We start from the raw sequence: 21,509 nt of genomic DNA, 5'->3' as shown, positions 1-21,509 counted from the left end.
TCAGATGGCTGCTTTTTATACATAATTTTTAGCAATTTTAATAAAAAGTTCTGGGAGTTTGGGCTTAAGTTTTGAGTTTCCTTATAGTAAGCATATCCATCCTCTCCTTCCTTATATTCTAGTGTCTTTAAATGCTGCTGCTTAGACAATGTGGCCATTTCAACATCAAAGGTGCTTTACAAAATGACATGTGGTGCTCTGTTTGATGAATGGCCTGTCCCACAGAGTTATGGTCAGGAAGACTAGATGTTGTGAGGAATTACAGCAGGATCCAGGCCCTGTTCTGGAGGAGCTTCCCATCAAATACTGGGGACAGAACAAGCAAGTGCAGTCCATAGGTGAACTCAGAAAGATAAACACATGGATAGGAATGAAATTGAAAGCAGCTATTCAGACCCCACTCGTTACTTCTACACAGTCCTGTTCCCATACGTAAATAAATGTGTCATAAACCGCGACAGATGCTACGTTTTATCTTGACTATGTAGGGCATGGGGTGTAGGCTGTGTTCAGGGAGGACTGGTACCTCTGATGTGATGGATGCCGAGCCCTTCTTAGTGTCCACCTGTTCTACCTGTGGCTCCAAGAAACTGTAGCATGCACAACGGCCACATCCCAGTAAAATCAGCAGATGAGCTAAACCAGGTCAAGGGTAATCAAGGGATCTCAAACCCATTGGTGAGTCAGAGGAGTATCTACCCCAAGTGTGTGAAGACTTCCCCTAGTAGAATGGGTGGATGAGAGCAATTTGTTTCAATGGCCATGAAGGCAGCTGAAGCAGGCACTGTGGAGAGCTTAGAGCTTGGTTAGACATCGAAGACGCCAAGGTCTTCCCCTGCACCTGGAGGCATCTCCAGTCATTTTGATGCCGTCCTGCCACTGGATTGTGATGACTCTGGAGGACAGAGTGAGGCCGACGACCTCATGCAGATCTGCCTCACTTAAATCCAATTTATGCACGCATCAAAACATTAACCAAGACAAAAAGAAAGACTATGTAGTGAACCGTTTTCCTGTCAAGGTCCTTTATATAGGGAATTCAAGTAAATGATATATTTATTTCTGTAGGGACCTCCAGGACCTCCAGGGCCAAAAGGGCAACAAGTAAGTGTCTGTGTGGGTGTCTCTGTCTGTCTGTCTGTCTGTCTTATTTGGAAGCTAGGTGGCACAGAGCCCTGGAACTGGAGTTAAAAAGAACTGAGTTGAAATCTGACCTCAGACCCTTACTAGTCGTGTGACCCTGGGCCAAGTCACTTACCCTCTGTCCACCTCCATTTCCTCAACTATAAAATGAGAATAACAATAGCACCTGCTTCACAAAGTAAGAATCAAATGAGATATTTATAAAGCACATGTCGGTGCCTGGTACGTAGTAGGCGCAACATTACTGCTCATTCCCCTTTCCCTCTCATTTATTTTTGAGGCTTTTTTTAATCATAAAACCATTCGACTGGCATTTTTGTTAGTTGTGAAGGATGCTTGTTTTGTATTTTTTTAATGTTGTGTTAAGCTGTAAGTGCATATCACAACTAGTAAAAACAGAATGAGGTACGGAAATATTTTATACATACAAATTAGTGGTAACTTGAACAAACAGGAATTTTTCTTGATGGACCACTGACATTCCCATTTTCCAAACACAAACATGATTCTGCTATGGTTGTTCCATCATAGACTAGGGCTTCAAGTTTTTTGTCACTGATATCGCAGAGGAAAAATCTCCCTTAAGTATCTTCATCTATAAAATGAAGTGGTTGGATTTCTGAAATCTCATACAACTCTACAATGATTCCATGATCGTTACGTCCATAGGGTATATCAGGCTGGGAGATTTGGCTAGAGCTTTGGTGGATGTGCTCTGACTTGAACATAACTGTAGGGTAGTAAATAGAGCATTGGACTCGGAGTCAGGAAGACCTGGTTCAGTCCTCCCTAGCTGTGTGACACTGCGCAAATCCTGCACTTGACGGAGCTGGATGGATGACCCTTCCTGCTCTAAATCCATGATCCTGTGATGAGTTAAAAAATTATCTAAAACAGAACGTGCTCCACTAGTGAACGTGTTAGCAAAGGTTCTGTGGGAGTCAAGAAATATTGTACTACAGTTGCTGTTGTTCATCTTCATCTTTGAAAAGAACCGATGACATCATAGAGTGATGCTACAGGTTCAAAATATATAAGTGGTTTTATACCATATATCCATGCATCTGCCACATGGTGATTTTCTTCAAGCCTTGGATCTCTAAATATGCCAAGCTGTCCCTATAGAGCTTCCCATTTATACCATCAACTCATGGCTAATGCTGCCCTCAATGAATTGAACAGGAGCTTATTATAACTCCCCAGCGTTGGCTGTTGGACTGGTCCCCATGGAGCAGCAGGCTTGAACAGGATGGGAAATTACCAGAGCCAAAAGCAGCGGATGCAGGACAGGACAACCTTGGCCAAGAAAGCAGCCTCCAAGCCCCCAAGCATAACCCCAGAGCTTTAGATCTCCCTTTGCTTCTTCAAATACAAACAGCTCTCCTCACCTCCTGACACTGTCATTTCCTGGTTGTTCCTAGGGCCAGATGATGAAGCAAGAAGAGAGGGAAAGAGGGAGGGAGAGTGAGAGAAAGGAAACAGAGATGATGCAAAGATCTGAAATTCATCCAGCTCCAAGCTAGGCTGGTTTCATTTCTCTGCTTTGATCTAAGCTTCCAACCAGGTGGGAAAGACAGTGACAGCAAAAATTAATGAAAGGATTTGTTTTTATCTTTGTAAAACACATGGGCCTGGGAGAAATAGTACATTGGAAAGAGAAAGATCAGATGGGATCTTATGGAAAACATGTTAATTTAGGAGAACAGGAGGGAACAAAAGAGTAAAGAAAAAGAGATTGGGGGGAAAGTGGCCTTTCCATTTTGTACATACAATTGTGGTTTCTCTTTTTGCCCCTCTGGGGTTTACAAATGAAATGTGGATAAATACATACATGTGTAAGCATTTGCACACATCTACATACACACATATGGTATGTGTGTATGTAGATATGTTTATATACATGTATATGTTTGTGTATATATGTATGTGTGAGCAGTCAAGTGACTAGCAACATGATAAGAATCTTGATGGAATTTTCTCCTTGTATTAGAACTGAGTAGATGGCCTAAGTAATATAGTTTGGGTCCTGTAATTTAAGAATAATATGAAAAGAGGCGGCTAGGTGGCACAATGAATAGACCACTGGCCCTAGAGTCGGGAGGACCTGAGTTCAAATTCAGCTTCAGACACTTAACACAAAACTAGCTGTGTGACCTTGGGCAGGCACTTATCCCCAATTGCCCTGCCTTCCCCCTCCAAAAAAAAGCAAAAAAAAAAAAAAGAAGAAGACGATGATGATGATGAAAGAATTGGGGCATGCATATAAAATAGGAAAAATATTTTTAAAGGGGAGAGATAGGTCCTGTGAGATATTGGGAAAAGGGAAAACTGTCTGAGAGAATAAGTAATGAATGGTCATCAGATATATAAAGTCTCATCATGTAAATAGTACCAGCTGTTCTCAAGCTCCCTGGAGGAATATGTAAAAGAAAAATAGGTTTATATTGCAAGAAAAGTAATTTAGAGAAAAAAGAACTTTCTGGCCATAAAGTTGTTTTACACGCTAACTTTCAAAAGGAAGTTATAGAATTTTCTGAAAGATCGCCAAGGAAAAGATAAATACCCCTCTGACCTGAGTGGTCATAGTTTTCCTTGTAGTTGCCATTTAGTTACAAAACTCCCCAATTTTAGTCCTCCCCACTTAGAGCACAGTTCATCTCTACCTAATTTATTGTGGCTCTTTGTTCCTGAATAAGTTGTGTGTAATCATTTGAGTTCAAACACTGATGCTGAATATTTGTGGAAATTGTTAGAAACTCTCTTCTGGCTTTCAGTTTTATTGAAGTAAAGCCAAAATATTCTGTAACCTCAGTTTTCCCTCCAATAATGTTTCCTAGAGCTAGAGCTTTAGTGAACATAACTTTTAACCTCATGAATGCTTACCTTTAAGGATCAATGTTACCTACTAAAAAATATTTCTCTTTTCAGGGCAACAGAGGCCTTGGGTTTTATGGCGAAAAGGGTGAAAAGGTAAAGGAACCATGACAAATTAAAGAACTGACTGGAAGTAAATTATTTATGTTCAAATTTTAGAAAACAATTCTTTTCATTATTGACTTGTTATACCTTTGTACACCATAATGAAAATAGGCACATTTGAGTCATTTTGCCTAAAATGAGGGGCCTGGTTCTTCACTGTGACAGTGCAGAGGCCCACATTTTTTATTCACACCGATGACTGATATCAGTTTTTTTTTTAAAAAGGACTGAATGAAAATTTAATCACAGAATGGTTCACTCATAACATTGATATTTAGGCTTGATCAATGACCATATGACCTCTAAAGCAAGACTATATTCCTTACTTTCCAGAATTTATGGAAGATTGTGAGACACATTGTGAGAGGTAACCAAAAAAAAAAAAAGAATAGAATAGAATTTCGCATTCAGGAAACCATTAGCAACTAAAGGAACACATGCTTCTATACTTAGGTCTTGAGGCAAGAAAATAGTATATTATCTCTAAAACAGAAACTATCAGGACAGTTTTTATAATCAATAATTCAACTGAAATGAACAAGTCATCCCTAAAATTCATGAGAAACAATCCCATTCTTTACAAGTAAAGATCCTTTCTTTAAAAATTGTAGTTTCCACTGCTAAATTGTTATTTATCATTGCCTAATAGGGTGATATTGGACGCCCTGGACCCACTGGAATTCCATCAGATAGTGACCGTGCAACTTCTTTTATTGAAAATGTGGTGGACCAAATGGATCAATATAAGGTAAAGGTGCTGCATTGAAATTCAGTAAATGATTTGAAATAAGTAACTTTTTGAAATTGTCATCTTTCGTGGGCTTGGGGAAGAACACATAGTATTCAACAGAAGATTTCAAAAACAAGAGAAAATGTTCTTTCCTTTACAAAAATACTAGGTGCTCTTAAGAAAGGCCCAAATTGGGCTGGCTAGGTGGCACAGTGAATACAGCACCAGCCCTGGAGTCAGGAGGACCTGAGTTCAAATCCAGCCTCAGACACTTGACACAATTACTACTCGTGTGACTTTGGGCAAGTCACTTAACCCCAATTGCCCTCAAAAAAAGGGGGGGCCCAAATAGATATCATACCATTCAGTTACTGTGATGACATCAAACATGTCTGCCACTCTAGTATTGTATAGAAATTTTGTTAAGTTCAAGGCAATGTGACATTCCAAAACCCTAAGAATTATTTCTTATGTACCTAGAATTCTCATTGCAGCATAGATTCTAAGCTTGATTTATAGGAATTGAACAAAATTAGCTTTTATTATAGTGGTAAATTGAATTCTATAAAACGAAGTCACACTCGATTTCCTCAGTGTTGTCAATGGAGCAAGATTTTTTTTCTCTGAGGGTCACTTAAATTCACTTTGCCCTGTCTGTACAGTTCTTAATAACAATTTATATTCTAATAAGACACTTTTTGGAATCTGAAATAAAATAAACATCTTCAAGTCAAGCCTTTTATAAGGCATACAGATACATAGTAAAAGTACAAATACTTTAATTAAAGAAATGTATTCAGATTCATGATTGGTTGAATTATCATAATTAGAATTAGCATACTTTTTTATTCTTGCCATGTTGAGAAATATCATGTGAATTTTGGAGATAGTCATTTAACTCTTGGTCTGCCTACAGACATAAATTGATCATTTTTAAAACTAACTGCATAGAGATGTGAAAGATAACGAATTAGCATTTATGAAACTCTTCAATTACCATTAAATCAAAACATTTCTTTCTACCTGAAAAGTCATTACTGGTCAAATTCAATTTATTTCAACAAAGCTTCTAGGAAAAAAATAAGTAAATGTTGAACTTTTAGTTAAAAAAAAACTCACCAGCAACTATAAGATCAATATTCAACATTTGTATCATACTGTAGTGATAAAGTGCTAATATTGGAGATAGAAAGATCTGAGTTCAAATACTACCTCAGATATTTACTAGCAATATAGGACCACAGGCAAGTCATTAAATGTCTCTACAATTCAGTTAACCTCTGTGAACCCAAGTTTCCACATCTGTAAAATGGGAATAATATATTGCCTACCTCTCGGAATTGTTGTAGGGATCACTTACATATTATATACAAAGAGCTTTGAAAATCTTTAAAATGCTATGTAAACATCCAGTCATTACTATTATTATTAGGGCCTCATTATTCAGATTAAATCTGCTTTTGCTTTTCTGAAGGACAGAGAATCCACTTCTAAGAAAATAATAATCCTCAAATTTCAGCTATCCCCATTAATGGAGAACAGGAAAAAGGATAATTTCAAACAGAAGCTATTTTCAAAATACTTATATTCAGTGTAGTGATGAATTCTTTATGTCTTTGCAAAAATTAACCTTCAAAACTGTGTTTTATTTAAGCTAATGCTAAAATTAGCTGATTTCTCTTGAGTATACATGCTACCGCAGTGATTCAAATATAGACTGAGCAGGGCATAAGGTGACTAGTATTAAAATTTGCCACAGATATTCTTCATATAGTTCAGCATATTTTATAATTTGGGATGTATCCAGATATGTTATAAGGACACCCAAACAAAATTATTTTTAATTTTACTAACATAAGCTCATAAAATCATGAAGTTCATGACTCCTAAAAATTAACATTAATTTGAAACTGTTAAAAACTTTTCCAGTTTTTGTTACTATTAGAGCTAATAATAATCTCCCCAAAATAATCATTTTTGGAGTACATTTCATACAATAAAGTCTGGTATATTTTGAATATTTTCATTATTGGCGTATTCATCATCTTTTACTTTTCATGTTTTTATAGGGTGCAAAAGGAAGCCCGGGAGACCCAGGCTGGCAAGTAAGTCAGCTGTAAAACATCCTGTAAAAAATGGCAATGACCTGCCATTTAAAAACACTGTGTTATTTGGGTTTTTCTTAATTTGAATATTAGAAGATCTAGAAGTTGTGATAACAAACTAGCCATGTCACCTTTGTTTCTCATTCATCTTTTCCCTTGTTTTCAATTTTTTTTAAGTCACGCATTTGAAAAGAATTTCAGATATGGATTTGCATCTTAAATATTAGCTAATCAACATTTCCATCAATTGCAAAACATCACCAGATGCTTCACAACATGTCCAGGTGAAGGGGCTCCAGTTCTCGTATTTGGATTTGCAATATATCACAAGCCCTAAAGCAACATTGCTTTAATTCCATGATGGCTTTTAATGAATTAATTTAGCCTGTATTTATTAATTATGCATCATGTGCCAGAGTCTATTCTAGGCACTGGAATTATAAAATATGCCTTCAACCAACTTATATTCTGCTGGAAAGTCTTTCCTGACCCCTTTCCCATGTGGTATTTCAAGATAATTTCTAATCCTAATTTATAAATCATGTCATCATTGTATTCTAGTCATGACTGAATTATAATAAAGTTAGTCAGATCACCAAGCATTTATGAAACTTATATTATTTTCCAGGCACTACTATGCACTGGAAATACAAATACAAGATGAAAAATTATCTGCCCTCAAGAAATTTACATTCTAATGAAAAAAGCCAACATGTAAAAGAGAGATAAAAAGGCAATAGTGGTAGGAGATAAAAGTACTCCATGTACATGCATTGTAAGACAAAGTCTGGGAGGTTCAGGAGTAAAGGCTGTAGTGGAATGAAAACATGCTGGCCTGAGATTCCTCCTTAAAGTGAAGGTTCTGGGTGGAACTACCCAGAGCAAGACGTTGCTGGGGTGGAGGGTGTTTCCAATGTGTGAGGTCCAGGGGTGGAATGTACAACCAGGTGAAGGGATTTCTGGGGCATCGTAAAGAAAAACCTGGTAGAATTAGAAATTCAGCCTGGAGAGGCTATATGAAAGTTATATTGGTAACAAAAGGCTGAGGGGCAGCTAGGTGGCGCAGTGGATGGATCACAGGCCCTGGAGTCAGGAGGACCTGAGTTCAAAATCCGGCCTCAGAAACTTAACACCTACTAGCCATGTGAACTTGGGCAAGTCACTTAACCCCAAATTGCCCTCCAAAAAGCAAAATAAATAAATAAAAGGCTGAACTTTCTGGAAAAGTGAAGGGTTGTCAATCTCACTACCAATTGGAATAAATACCATATGCTAGATCACATACTAATCCATCTCTATTATTGTTCTCCTAGGGAATTTCAGGAAAAGGTGAAGAAGGGGTAGTGGGCTTCCCAGGACCACGGGTAAATCATTCACTTTATAAATATGGATATTGTTTAAATGTTACTTTGGTAGTATATGGGAGTAAAAGGCAGAAGGGTTTCCACTGATTTTCTAGCTTTGCAACTGAAAAATAGGAATTCAAAGACATTTTTTAGCACTATGGGGTCTCTTCACATTGGCCTGAACTCCATGTAAGTAGTGAAAGAGTAGATCATGTGAAAAGTTTGTTCCTAAAGTAACCCAAATTCTTGAAGAATAAAGGGAATCTTCCTTTTTCTTACTCCATACATTTCTGTAATTCCCCCCGCCTATTTGTACCACACAGTTCCATGCACCTAACCTTCCACCCACCCCAAAAATGTGGGAGAGTTGACCTCAGTGGTTTTTTGCCCCTCTTTGAGAACTCTACAGAAATTTGATCCACATTTTTCAGGTAGTCTTAGAAACTTTCTCTTTTAATTAAATGCATATGGAAGCTTACTAAGGAATAATTCACTTGAAAGGGAAAAGGGACCTAAATAATTATTTTGTCCCTATAGAAGTTACAAGGTTTTTTCCTTAGGAAAATATGTCACACTGAAGAATATTCTTAGCTTTCAGAACAATGCCATATATTTACTTTGTGACTACATGTTTGTCCCCTAATTCTAATATGAATATTATTTTCTGATTTTCTTATAAAGAACTGTTGCAGAATAATTCCAATAAACCATTGACTCCCAGACCTCTGTTTTCTTATAGACTAGAACAATTGCAATGTGTCCTGTGGGTATATTGCTATTTGTTCTGGGTTTTCTCACTATTGGAGAAGACTGGAACAAAAGAATAAACTATACGTCTTTGGAAGAAATGAATGAAAAGGCAAACCAAGATATTTACTATAAAATTAACGAAAAATTCTTGACTCAGTAAAAGTAAAGATTTTTTGGCACATGCCCTCTTCTATAGAAATAAAATAATTCCCAAGATACATCCACTAGTCTGATATTAAAATATGCAGGCTGTGAAAATAAGCTTCCTCTGTCCATCCAGGTGTAGCTAGGATATCTTCACCAAAGCGGAAGTCCACAAACACTTGTGCTGTAGTTCTCAGATACCTTCTTGGATTTCTCGCACCTAGTGGTCCATTGCCAGTTATTTCTCAATGCACAGGACAAGGTTTATAATAAAAACATCATGTTTTGATCTTTTTTAAGGTTAAAAGTCACTTAAAAGTTTAAATGTAGGGGGCGACTAGGTGGTGCAGTGAATAGAGCACTGGCCCTGGAGTCAGGAGGATCTGAGTTCAAATCTCACTTCAGACGCTTGACACACTTACCAGCTGTGTGACATTGGGCAAGTCACTTCACCCCAATTGCCCTGCCTTCCCCCCTCCAAAAAGGCCAAAAAAAGTTTAAATGTACTTTGAGGGGGAAGGGAAAGAATGTCCTTTAATAGGTCCTCTCTGATACAAAGATGTTATCTTTCCCAGTGGTACATTTGGGGCCGTTATTGATATTGTTCTTTTGTCAATTTAGGGTCTGCCAGGCCTCAATGGTGGACGAGGAGAACAAGGAGAGAAAGTAAGTGTGGGACATCAAAACGAGTCTTTTCTGTAAGTGAAACATTTGGGATTATCAAAAAACAATACAGGAGCAGCTGGTGTTAGTGCAGTGAGTAGAGTACCTGCCCTGGAGTCAGGAGGACCTGAGTTCAAATCTGACCTCAGTCATTTAACACTTACTAGCCATGTGACCTTGGGTAAGTCACTTCACCCCAATTACCCTGCCCTCCCCCCTCCAAAAAGCAAAAAAACAAAAACCCAAAACAAGACACATGCGCGCACACACACACACACACACACACACAACAAAAGCTATGTCAAACTTTGATTAATGGCAAACATTTGAAACACTTTTTGCATGTTTGATAATATTGGTGCTCTTTCTAGTCTTTCATCCCTTTCAGAATGACCTGGATCGATTCATCCTGCATTTGTTTACTTCCTTGAACCCAACCATTTAAGTTCTTCCATTGTTATCCCTTTGCTTCTTCATTTCCTGACTCCCTGAGTTCACCTTCAAGGCTCTATATCTTTTAGCTGTATGTGGATAACCCAGGTTACTGTGCTTCCACCTCACTCAGTAACGGTCAAACTGTTCTTTAATATGTAAATTCCTTGGTCCAGTGCAATACTAGATGCTGGTAATTTCCAAGGGGAGGTTGGATTGATGAACTTTCTTGCAGGCTGAATTTGATTTTTACCACAATATCACCAAAATAAAATGTACAATGCTATTTCTTTATATTTATCTCATACATTTATTAACACCCTTCTTAATGTTTTCTTTTATTTTTTTGTTTTTAAATGAAACAATCATGTTAAAATGTGTTCTTTGGACAGATTTTTGACCATTCTCTGAAGGAAAGCATTATATGGAAAAGCATTATATATCTAGACCTCATGTAGAGTCTTTTTTAATGATATATAGTACCAGAGACAGTATACTTACCATTTATTTTATTTTCAGTTCACATATAAGTCTGCATTAAAAAAAAATGTCAATTCATTGTGCAAGTAAAGTTTCAGTAATTCAGTCTTACATGGGGCTAATCACATGAGTGGTAGTGGCAATAAAGGGAATATATCTGGAAATTATTTCAATGTAAAAATAAAACCTCACTATTAGAACTAATAATAATACTAACAATAGGGGTGGCTAGGTGGTGAGTGAATAGAGCACCAGCCCTGGAGTCAGGGGAACCTGAGTTCAAATCCAGCCTCAGAAACTCAATACTTACTAGCCATATGACCTTGGGCAAGTCACTTCACCCCAATTGCCCTGCCCTCCTCCATCCAAAAAAGCAAATAATAATAATAACAATAATAATGATGTTGGACTAATGGTGTGAATTTATTTTAAAATAAACAGTTGGATGGGGGCTGAAAATTGAGTCTATGACCACAGAGCATAGCAGTAATAATTATGCCACCTATGAATTAAATCCATGACCTCATTAGGATGCTACTCTAATCAAGAGTGCTAATCAGACATGAACTTAACTGAAAGGCATTTCAGAGTCTTTACATTAGATTCTCAGTTCTCCATCCTAACAGAAGGGAGCATAAACACAGAGAACTGAAATCCACATGTAATCTCTTTAACCTAATTTAGTCTAATGTAGTCTTCTTCCATCCTTTCTCCCTGCCCCACCCTCTTACCAGGGAAATCTTTCATGGGATACAAGGATTCAGCCAAATCAAGGAGTATGGTACCAAGTGCAAAGAAACTGCCATGAGACATAGTCTCACTCCAGTGCCCCCTGAGCTTTTTGCAAGCAGCTGTATAAGAGCTAGGAAGGAAAAATAAATCTCCTCTTGGAGACCATTCTGGGCATTGACCTCCAAGAAAGTTAAGTTATAAACCATGTCAATAAGCCACTGGCAAATAACTAGAAGTTAATGATACAGCAAAAGCTATCCTCACATCAGGATCCTTATTTCTATCCTGTAATTAATAAGGCTAATACAACTGGCATTTTTGGGGTTATTCTTCCAGGTTCATCCTTCACCTACTTCTAATGGGCATTGATACCCTACTATAGTTTATGACCTACAGCTTGGATCTTGATTTTATTAACTCTTATGTCTTCTCATTTAAACCATTGATTTTTACCAAAAGCTGATTATATGCTACAATGTCCCTTGTTACTCTATTTATTGGTTCCTGTATTCATTCTTCAAACCTATGCTGAGGTACTGATGCTGCTTCAAACATCCACAGCACCTAATTATTGATAACATTCTGGAAATAAGAGGAACTTAGATATCCCAGATAACAGTAACATATAGATGGAGAGAGACAAAAGTTGGTGTTCCTCTACCAATCGATGCTTTAAAACATAGAGAGGGTCCCAGAGTTACAGGGTTAGAGTCAAAAAGGACTCCAGAACCTCTCTAGTCCCACCCATGACTGAACTAAAATCTCCAGCAAGTGGTCATCCAGACTTTGTTTGAAAACCTTAGTGTCAGCAAATCCACTACCGCTATTCTATTCTACACTACATCTAGTCTATTCTACTTTTAGACAACTGTAGTTATGAGGGGGGTTTTCCCCCTCTTATATCAAGCCAAAATTTGTCTATCTGCAACTTCCACACATTGTTCTGAGTCCTTTCCTCTGGGGCCAAGCAGGACAAGTTTCATCCGTCTTCTACACAAGTGTTTAAATACTTGAAAATCTCTGTCACGTCCCCAGAGTATTCTCTTCCCCAGGCTAAATATTCCAACTTCCTTCAACTGATTATGGTATTCTGTATTCTCTACTCCTATCGCCATCTTGGTCCACAGTCCTCTGACAAGCTGGTTAGTTTCCTTTCAAAAAGATGGTACCCAAAACTCCGTTATAATATATAATACTCCGTTATAGTCTGGCCAGGGGTAGACTGTCATGCTGAATATCATGTCTTTGTTAATGCAGCCTTAAATGACATTCTCTTTTTTGGCTTCAGTGTCATACTTCGACTCAGTGAGGGCATAGCTCACTAAAATTCTCCAGATCTTGTTCACACAAGCTGCTTTTGTAGCTACATTTTCTCCACCCATATTTATGCAGTTGATTCTTTGAACTTAAGTGCAGGAGATTACATTTGTCTCTACTAAATTTAATCTCTGATCTACCAGAAACTCATCTCTGTCATCCTTCCAGATGTATTTTGCCAATTTGGTAAACATGTCATCTATGCCTTTATCCAAGTCCTTTATGGAAATGTTGAACAGAACATGGCTAAAAGTAGTTCCCCAGGAACATTTCACTAAAGACCCTCCTCCAGGTTGGCATCAATACATTTATCACTACTTTTTAGTTCTAGTCACTCAACAATTTCCTAATCTACCCAACTATATTTTCATCTAGCTCGCATCTTCTCTGTTTTTGTCCACAAGGATAGCATGACTTACTAAAATTTAGGCATAAAGTACCTGTTCCATTCCCATGACCTAGTAACCTAATTCTAGTAACCTCGTCTAAAAAGGAAAAGTGATTGGTTTATCATAAGCCATGATGAAACTATGCTGGCTCTTAGTGATGGTTATAAACCATCCTCTTTAAAGTGTTAAAAAAATTTTCAAAGAATCAAAGTCAACTTTATTGGCCTATATCCAAAGGAATTCACCCTCTTTTAAAATCAGGACATCTTTTGCTCATCTTCGGTCTTGTGTCTACTCACCTGAGCTTCATGATCCTTCAAAAAACATTGATAGTGGCTTTATGAAAAGTCAGCCTAATGCCACAAATCCCTACTGAGTGAATCTGCCATTTGTATCAGGCAGATGCTCCAACCACATGGCATCCTTGTTGCTTTTGGAATTTTGTGAAGCCTGGCCCAGCTGTTCATTTCTGGCTAATTTAATGTAGCTCTCCACAGTTAGAACAGCTTGGGAAACAATAGATACTTTCTGTCAAGTGGGACTCTCAGTTGCTAAGAGGACATGGTTTACTTGATAAGGAAGTGGGGGGAGAAGGGGAATAGGAAATAGTTGGGGCCCATGCAAATGACTCTATCATTCTACTAGATTACATTATGATATATGACAACCACTTCTACTATGCGCTGTCTTTCTTGCCAAGTTGTGTTACCTCCTGCTGTATGTTCAGCTGGGTTCAGACGTTTAATATTATAAAATGTAACTAGAAACCAGTTGCAGCTTCAGGGGATCTACTGTAAACAGCAAATTTTAAAATACATTTAAAAAGCATAAAAGAAAAGAAAATTTACTCCCAGGGATAGATTTTGGCCTCCATCATTAATATACACAATCACTCTCTTCCTATGAGTTTATGGAAGTTCTGTAAGCAGTACCCTTTCCAAAAGTATATGATTAAACTTTCTTTGAATTCATCACTCTATTCTTTAAAATTAAATATCATTGACCAAGCCTTCTAGAAGCCCCAATTCTTTATTTTCCTCTAATCTATCCCAGATAATCATTTAAAATGGCAAGGCACTTGATCCAGAAAAACCCCCAAAATCATGCAAGCCAAGGAGTTCAAATCTCTGAGTCCACTTCAGAAACACCCATTAACTTCCCGAGTTGTCAAGAACATGTCTGTCTGAAAAACTACCAAGTATTTGAAAGGTCTCACACTGAAGAAACAATGAAAAAATGCAATTCTTTCCATTGATTAAAAAGTAGAGTTGGCATATGTACCCAGGCAAGGCAACAGGATTGGATACAGGACCATCAATCCCAAAATGATGCTGAGTTCTTGTAGCAAATGCAGAGAAAAATCCAGAATTTAGTTTCTTTGTCGTTAATCATTGAGAATACTCAAGTCAGGGGCAGCTAGGTGGCACAGTGAATAGAGCACCGGCCCTGGAGTCAGGAGGACCTGAGTTCAAATCCAGCCTCAAACACTTAACACAAAAACTAGCCATGTGACCTTGGGCAAGTCACAACCCCAATTGTCCTCCCAAAAAAAGCAAAAAAAAAAAAAAATAGGAGGGAGAATACTCAAGTCAGCAAGGTTCCCAAAATGTTCAGTCATACTTAGAGTGCTCATAGTGATATCAACCCATTCATGAATTCTCTGGCCATTTAAAAGATACTTTTGAAAAGGAACAGATTGTTCTTAAGCCATAGGAAGAGATTGATCAAAAGGAGGGACAAATACCAAAAGAAATTTTAAAAAGTTAATGGCACAGGAGAAACTATGACATAAACATGGAAATAAAAAAATTAACAACTTTTGAAAAAGAGTTAAATATTATTATCCTTTCTCTTTCTAGAATAAGAATTTGTTTCTTAGTTGAAGTTGGCTTTTTACTTCAAAATAAGCATGGACTGTGGAAATGTTTTGATTGATATTAAACTACAATTATTATGTTACAAATCTTCATTTGAGAGTTTAATGTCTTTTGGGAGGGCTGGGCCCACAAGTAAGATTCTAATAGCCATTCCTTCATGTATCCTTCTGGTAAGCATGATTAGGCTAAATCCCAGCATGAAGTTCAACTGATGTCACATTTAGACATGGTTATTGAGCCAAATGAGTTTCACATGCACTGTTACAAGACTCAAGAAAAGAATTGTAAAGCTATTCATGAATATGCTGAGGTGAAAAGTGATGGTTTCAGTTTGGGCTTCACATGAAAACTATCCATCATGTTAACTATCTCTTCAGCCTACAAATTTGACAAGTATGTCATCTGCGCCTTTTATTCAAGTCATTGATAAAAACGTTGAACAGCACAGGACAGGTTTCTGGGGGTTTTCACTAGGTGCTTTTCATCCACACTGACAAGGGGCCATTAATGTCTATTGATTGGGTCTGATCATTCAACCTGTTCCAAATTCACTGTATCTATGTCATCAATCAGCTCATATTCTATTCTCCTATTTACGTGATGGCAAGAAGCTTAGTCAAACGCTTTGCTGAAATCTAAGTCTACTGTGTCTACAGCATTCCGCTGATATACCCGTCTAGCTACCCTTTCAGAAAAGGAAGAAAAGTTAGTCTGGCATGACTTCTTCATAAAGAAGCCACACTGGCTGTTAGTGATCATTGCACAAGAATTACTCTTTATAGATATACCTTTGTATTTTGCCAGGAATGGATGTCAAGCTTGATTACATATAACTTGCAGACCATGCCCTCTTTCCTTTTTAAAAATGAGGATAAGATTTGTTCTGCAGTTCTACAGCACTTCTTCCATTATCCGTAAAGAATATAAGTTCAGGGGTCACTAGGTGGTGCAGTGAATAGAGTATGGGCCCTGGAATCAGGAGGACCTGAGTTCAAATTCGACCTCAAACTTAACACAAAACTAGCCGTATGACCTTGGGCAAGTCACTTAACCGCAACTGCCCTGCCTTCCCCCTCCAAAAATCAAATATATATAGTTCCTAGGTGGAAGGGCTTCCTTTGATTTTCCATATATGTTTAAATATAAATTTGTTGAACAGATAAACCTCAGTTAATCTCAATGGGATTCTAAACAAAAGTTCCTCTTCACAGAACAATTTCTTCCCATCATACTCTAGAGCTATCCTGGCATTATCACCCTGGGTACTCCCTCTCCCACCAGTTCCTGTTGGTTTAACTGTGGTTAGGACTACTCACAGAAAAGTCCCAAAACTGTCAGAGTTGTTACAAGATGGATCCTCTATGTAATTACTGAAAAAAAAAATATTACTGCTGCCGTGAGTCCCTGTGCCAAGGAGGAATCTTTAGAGTGATCTGTTCATTGTTTTTAGTCCCTTTCTTAGTTATTCACAATGTTTAGTTATATAAAAGCAGATTGATCCCCACTCCACTCCAATACGCTATAGGAGAGTTAACTCTCTTCCCAGAAAGGCGGACAACTTCTTTGATACATTCCTTTTTGATGTTCACATCATAGAACATTGTGACTGCTTGACAGCTTAATGCATTTAACTGATGATAGTGGTGGTAGCATGACTCAGCCAAGTAACTATGGCTATATCTACATGGTACAATGTAACATGGAGATTTGGTGCATTTCTGTTTATTTGATCTAAACATAAACTTCTAATTAAATGATCATGATCAGAAATCTAATTCTCATTAGAGCTATGCTCTTTGTGTGATAACAGAAAGACAAGGTAAAAATGTTCTGTCCTCACAAAGAGGAAAAAAAATTGATTCTGCTTATCAAAGAAATCAATCAAAATGTTTCCAAGTCAAAAGTCATAGAATAAAAGAAGACTTTAAATTACCTAGATTTGTGTTATTCATTTGATTTCATTAAAGAACAATAGACATCTAGTCGACTATACTTACAATACACATACATCAAAATGCTTTGAATAATATTGATTTTTTTTTAACCTGATGCTGATTTAATTAGGTTGATATTTTGGTCTATGTGATCCTATTGACTATATTGTCCAGATTAAATGGATAGACCATTTCCAGATTTTCACTTCGCTTTTTCTGTGTAGATACAAGCCATAACAAATTCTTATTTTATCTCTGCATCAGATGCTAGGTGTGCTTGAAGATCAAGGCAGAGTAGGAAGACTTTGAAAATTCTGCCTTCCTCTTTTAAATCTTAAGCTCCACCTAGTGTCAAAGAGACTGAAAACCAAAACCTCCCTATCTTTAAAAGCCCAAAACTAAACTAATTTCAGTGAAATTCAATGAATTTTAGTGAAGTTGAAACTGAGGTCTTATGTAATTTAAAGCATATATCCCTAGGCAAATAGATGTCTTAATTTTGAAAAAAAAAAAAAGGTAAATCTGAAGCCAAATAATTTATAACTTGTTTCATTGATCCGTGGTGTTTTGTTTGCTTGGAGTTTCTGCTTTATCTGCCTTTGGGAAAGCAAATTAAATTCCTAGACTGAAAAAGACTTCACATTTCTACACATACACATCTTTAAGGAAAAACTTAACTATTTCAAAATAGTAATGAATAAGTGGGAATTAGAAATCCATATAAACACATTGCCATAAAATTTTGAAAAATATTTACAGAAAAAAATTCTTAAATGAATAGTTATTATTAACAATTCATGATTGGTGATATTGTTTTTTTTTTCTTTTCCTATAGGGATTAAGAGGACCTGATGGATTTCCAGGAAATGATGGCTTTAAAGGACCACCGGTAATATATCTTTATCACAAGTATCAAGACATTATATTCATCTTTGATCAGATTATTTTAATTCATTTTTCATGTGTTTCATTAGAATTTGAGAAGCCTTATTGCTTCATAACTAGAAAGAGGGCCTTGACAGATTTTGTTCAAAAAAATCACAATTCTGGCCCTGTGTAGACAAATCACTTAACTTCTCAGTATTCTAAACCAGCTGGTTGCACATGCAACCAGCAACCAGAATAAAAAGTAAGTAGGAATTAGTAAACAAAATAAGTAAAAATATGATAAAATATTGTTAAGATTCCATTTTGAAAGTAAGTCCATATGTGGTACACACCCTCCCCTCCACCTTTCTCCCTGAATTTGACACTGCTGTTCTAGGAAACTTTCTAAGACCCTAAGATGCAGAAATGGTGCCAGCCTGCATTGGTAGAGAGTTTCCTTATCCATCCCTGTATTGATTAAATCACAGATTTAACACTTATCCCTGTGATTAGAATATAATCCCATCAATTGCCTCCTTGCCTAAATATTGTAAATCTGAGAATCCATCTTTGATTGGATGAATAAAATAGCATTCAGCCCAGACAATTTGAAAGTTTACACATAGAGGAAAATAACCACCCATGCTCGTGGTCTCAACAGGGGCTATGAACAGTGATTTTAACTCCTTCCCCATTTCTTTTCAGAAAACCTTTAGATAGGAAAATTTCTTCCACTGCTCAGTAAGAGCTTGCTAGGGATGGGGATTGGGGAAAGAAATGGTTTGCACCAAGAAATTGTCTCCTGATCATGAAAAGAATGAGAAAGACAACTAAAGGTGAGAACTAGCCCTGAGAACTGAAGTTAAGAATTAGCATTGATAGCTATGATGAAAGAATGCTTACTCCTACTTGGGCATTGCTGACAGAAGAACCTAAAGCCCTGAGTTAGGGGCACAATAAAAGACGTGTGCCTTTATGGTACATTATGCACTTTATTTGTCCACTATTGGAGCACATATCACAGCTGGGATTACAAAACGATAAAGAATCAGGCAACAACTGGAATAATTAGTGGGGCAAGGGCAAAAGAACTTACATGCGTCTTGGCCAAAAAACAACGGCTAGAAGAAACACAAATCACTTTGCAAGACTCTGAAGGATCTAAGTACCAAAGAGAAAGAACAGGCAGAGAAGTAAAATTAGAAAAGATGGGGAAAGGGGCGGCTAGATGGTGCAGTGCATAGAGCACTGGGTCTAGAGTCAGGAGGACGTGAGTTCAAATCCAGCCTCAGACACTTGACACTTATTAGCTGTGTGACCTTGGGCAAGTCATTTAACCCCATTTGCTTTGCCTTCTGCCCCCCCCCCCAAAAAAAGATGGGGAAAATAAACATGGTTGATTTCAGATGGAATCTCAAGAATAATTTAGATACTATGGAATTATTTCCTTAGACACATAACAGTGAGAGTGTGATATCATGCCCCACCTATTGATAGCTTAATCAACATACTTAAGAATGACAGCAAGAAAAAATCTTGGCCTATTTAAATAACATTTAAGTTCAGCTTTGTTCTTTGAAGTATTTGTTCCCAAATACTTCAAAAGGTTTTTCTCTAAATAAATAATTCTCTCTTTTGCCTTCTTTAGGGAGACATAGGTGACCGAGGTCCCCCTGGGACACCTTCATATTCACCCCATCCCTCTCTAATAAAAGGTATGTATGTCATCTCTGCTAGTTTTGTTCCACATAAAAGGGGGTAGGAGGATTGAGTGTAGGAAAAAGAAAGGCTTGTTAAACATTCTCATAAATAAGCCTCTAGCGGACTAAGATTGTTACGGTGTTTTTTACCTTAGGAAAATGGTATGTTCATCTCCCATATCTTCACAAAGAGATAAAAAGAATTGACTTGGGGCCGTTGGTGGTTCAGTGAATAGAGCACCAGCCCTGGAGTCAGTAGGACCTGAGTTCAAATGCAGCCTCAGACACTTGACACAATCACTAGCCATGTGACTTTGGGCAAGTCACTTAACCCCAATTGCCCTCCAAAAAAGCAAAAAAAAAAAGAATTGACTCTTCAAATTCCCCTGCAATCTGGCTTCCATCCCCCTTTTTTAACTGAGACGACTTTCTCTGAGGTTACCAATTATCTCTTAATTGATAAATCCAGTTAGCTTCCTTAGTCTTCATTCTCCTTAACCTCTCTGCAATGTTTGATACTGATCGGCACCACCTTTCTCTTGAATACTCTTCTCCCATGACCTCTGTGATGTGGCTGTCTCTTGCTTCCCTTCCTACCTGTCTAATGACTCCTCAGTCTTCTTTGCCTGAATCAGAATCATTCTCTTCCTTACTAAGTGTAGGGCTTTCCCAAAGCTCTGTCTTAGGCCTTCTGTCTTCTTTCTTTACCCCTTATACCTTTCTATATTCTCAATACATCTGAATTATGGTATATATTAACAATTGCCTTATGTACTTATCCACTTGGATATGTTGTAGGTATCACTCTCCACACATAAAAATTAGAACTCATCTCTTTTCCAAGCTTCCCCATTTTTGTTGATTCTAGTTACTCAGGTTCACAGCTTTGAAGTCCATCTTCTCTCTCCCCCACTCTCATATCCAATTAATTATTTAGTCTCATTGATTCTACTTCCATAACATCTCTTCCATCTGTCCCCTTCTCTTTGCCCACAGGGCCTTTGCCTTCATTCAGACCGTAATCACTTCTCACCTAAACTATTACAGTGGCCTCTTAGTTCATCACTCAACCTACAGTCTCTCCCTCTTCCAAGCCATCAGTATAGCTCTCCTGAGATAACATTCCCACATCATCCAACTGCCTCTTGGACATCTTGAATTATCTCATAGATATTTCAAATCTGGGCAGCTAGATGGTGCCGTGGATAGAGTGCCCAGCCTGGAGTCAGGAAGACTCATCTTCATGTGTTCAAATCTGTCCTCAGATACTTACTAGCTGTGTGACCCTGGGCAAGTCACTTAATCCTGTTTGCCTCAGTTTCCTCCTCTATAAAATGAGCTGGAGAAGGAAATGGCAAACCACTCTAGTATCTTTGCAAAGAAAATCCCCAATGGGGATGAAGAGTCAGGCATGCCTGTAAACAACTGAACAGCAAAATTCTCAAAATCAGCATTATAACTCATTATTTTCTCCATAAGCTCACCCTCCATCTGCCTCTGTCCTCTGTTACTACTGAGGGTACCACCACCCTCCCAATCACCCAGCCTCACAACCCCAATACTCCACTTCTCATTCACACTCTATGCATCCAACATGCATAATTTTTTCATTTCTTCTTTCACAGCATTTCTCATATACGTCCCCTTTGTTCCACTCACACAGCCACCCCCAAGACAAGCTTTTCTTACCTCTCACCTAATACGATAACTGCCTAATTGGTGTCTTTACCTCAATTATCTCATGCACTCAGTAGTCAGTGATTTCCCTGAATCAAAGGACTGATCATGTCACTCCACCTGCCCCCCTTTCAATCTATTCCAGGTGTTCCCTATTACCTTCAAGGTCAAATATATCATGTAAAGTCCTTGACTTTGTCCCCTTCCTACCTTTCCTGTCTTCTTATACTTCCCTCCACAAATT

The 21,509-nt window shown here is 37.7% G+C and overlaps 1 protein-coding gene across 2 annotated transcripts in view; it reads left to right on the top strand.

The window, feature by feature from the left end:
* The window catches only part of COL4A2 (collagen type IV alpha 2 chain), a 301,862-nt gene that overhangs the window by 190,640 nt on the left and 89,713 nt on the right, over positions 1-21,509 (top strand). For both annotated transcript variants that reach the window (XM_069094108.1, XM_069094110.1), the window contains exons 11-18: positions 1,069-1,104; positions 4,072-4,113; positions 4,772-4,870; positions 6,922-6,957; positions 8,271-8,321; positions 9,819-9,863; positions 17,857-17,910; positions 19,537-19,603. In XM_069094108.1, coding sequence (XP_068950209.1) covers positions 1,069-1,104; positions 4,072-4,113; positions 4,772-4,870; positions 6,922-6,957; positions 8,271-8,321; positions 9,819-9,863; positions 17,857-17,910; positions 19,537-19,603 — 430 coding nt within the window. The remainder of the gene's footprint in view (positions 1-1,068; positions 1,105-4,071; positions 4,114-4,771; positions 4,871-6,921; positions 6,958-8,270; positions 8,322-9,818; positions 9,864-17,856; positions 17,911-19,536; positions 19,604-21,509) is intronic.

The sequence above is a fragment of the Petaurus breviceps genome, unplaced genomic scaffold, assembly GCF_028583685.1.
Source record: "Petaurus breviceps papuanus isolate PSGF00001 unplaced genomic scaffold, PetGlider_PUasm1.0 214, whole genome shotgun sequence".
Taxonomy (NCBI): Eukaryota; Metazoa; Chordata; class Mammalia; order Diprotodontia; family Petauridae; genus Petaurus; species Petaurus breviceps.
The sequence above is the reverse complement of the archived record's forward strand: the minus strand, read 5'-3'. Positions and strand labels throughout refer to the sequence as shown.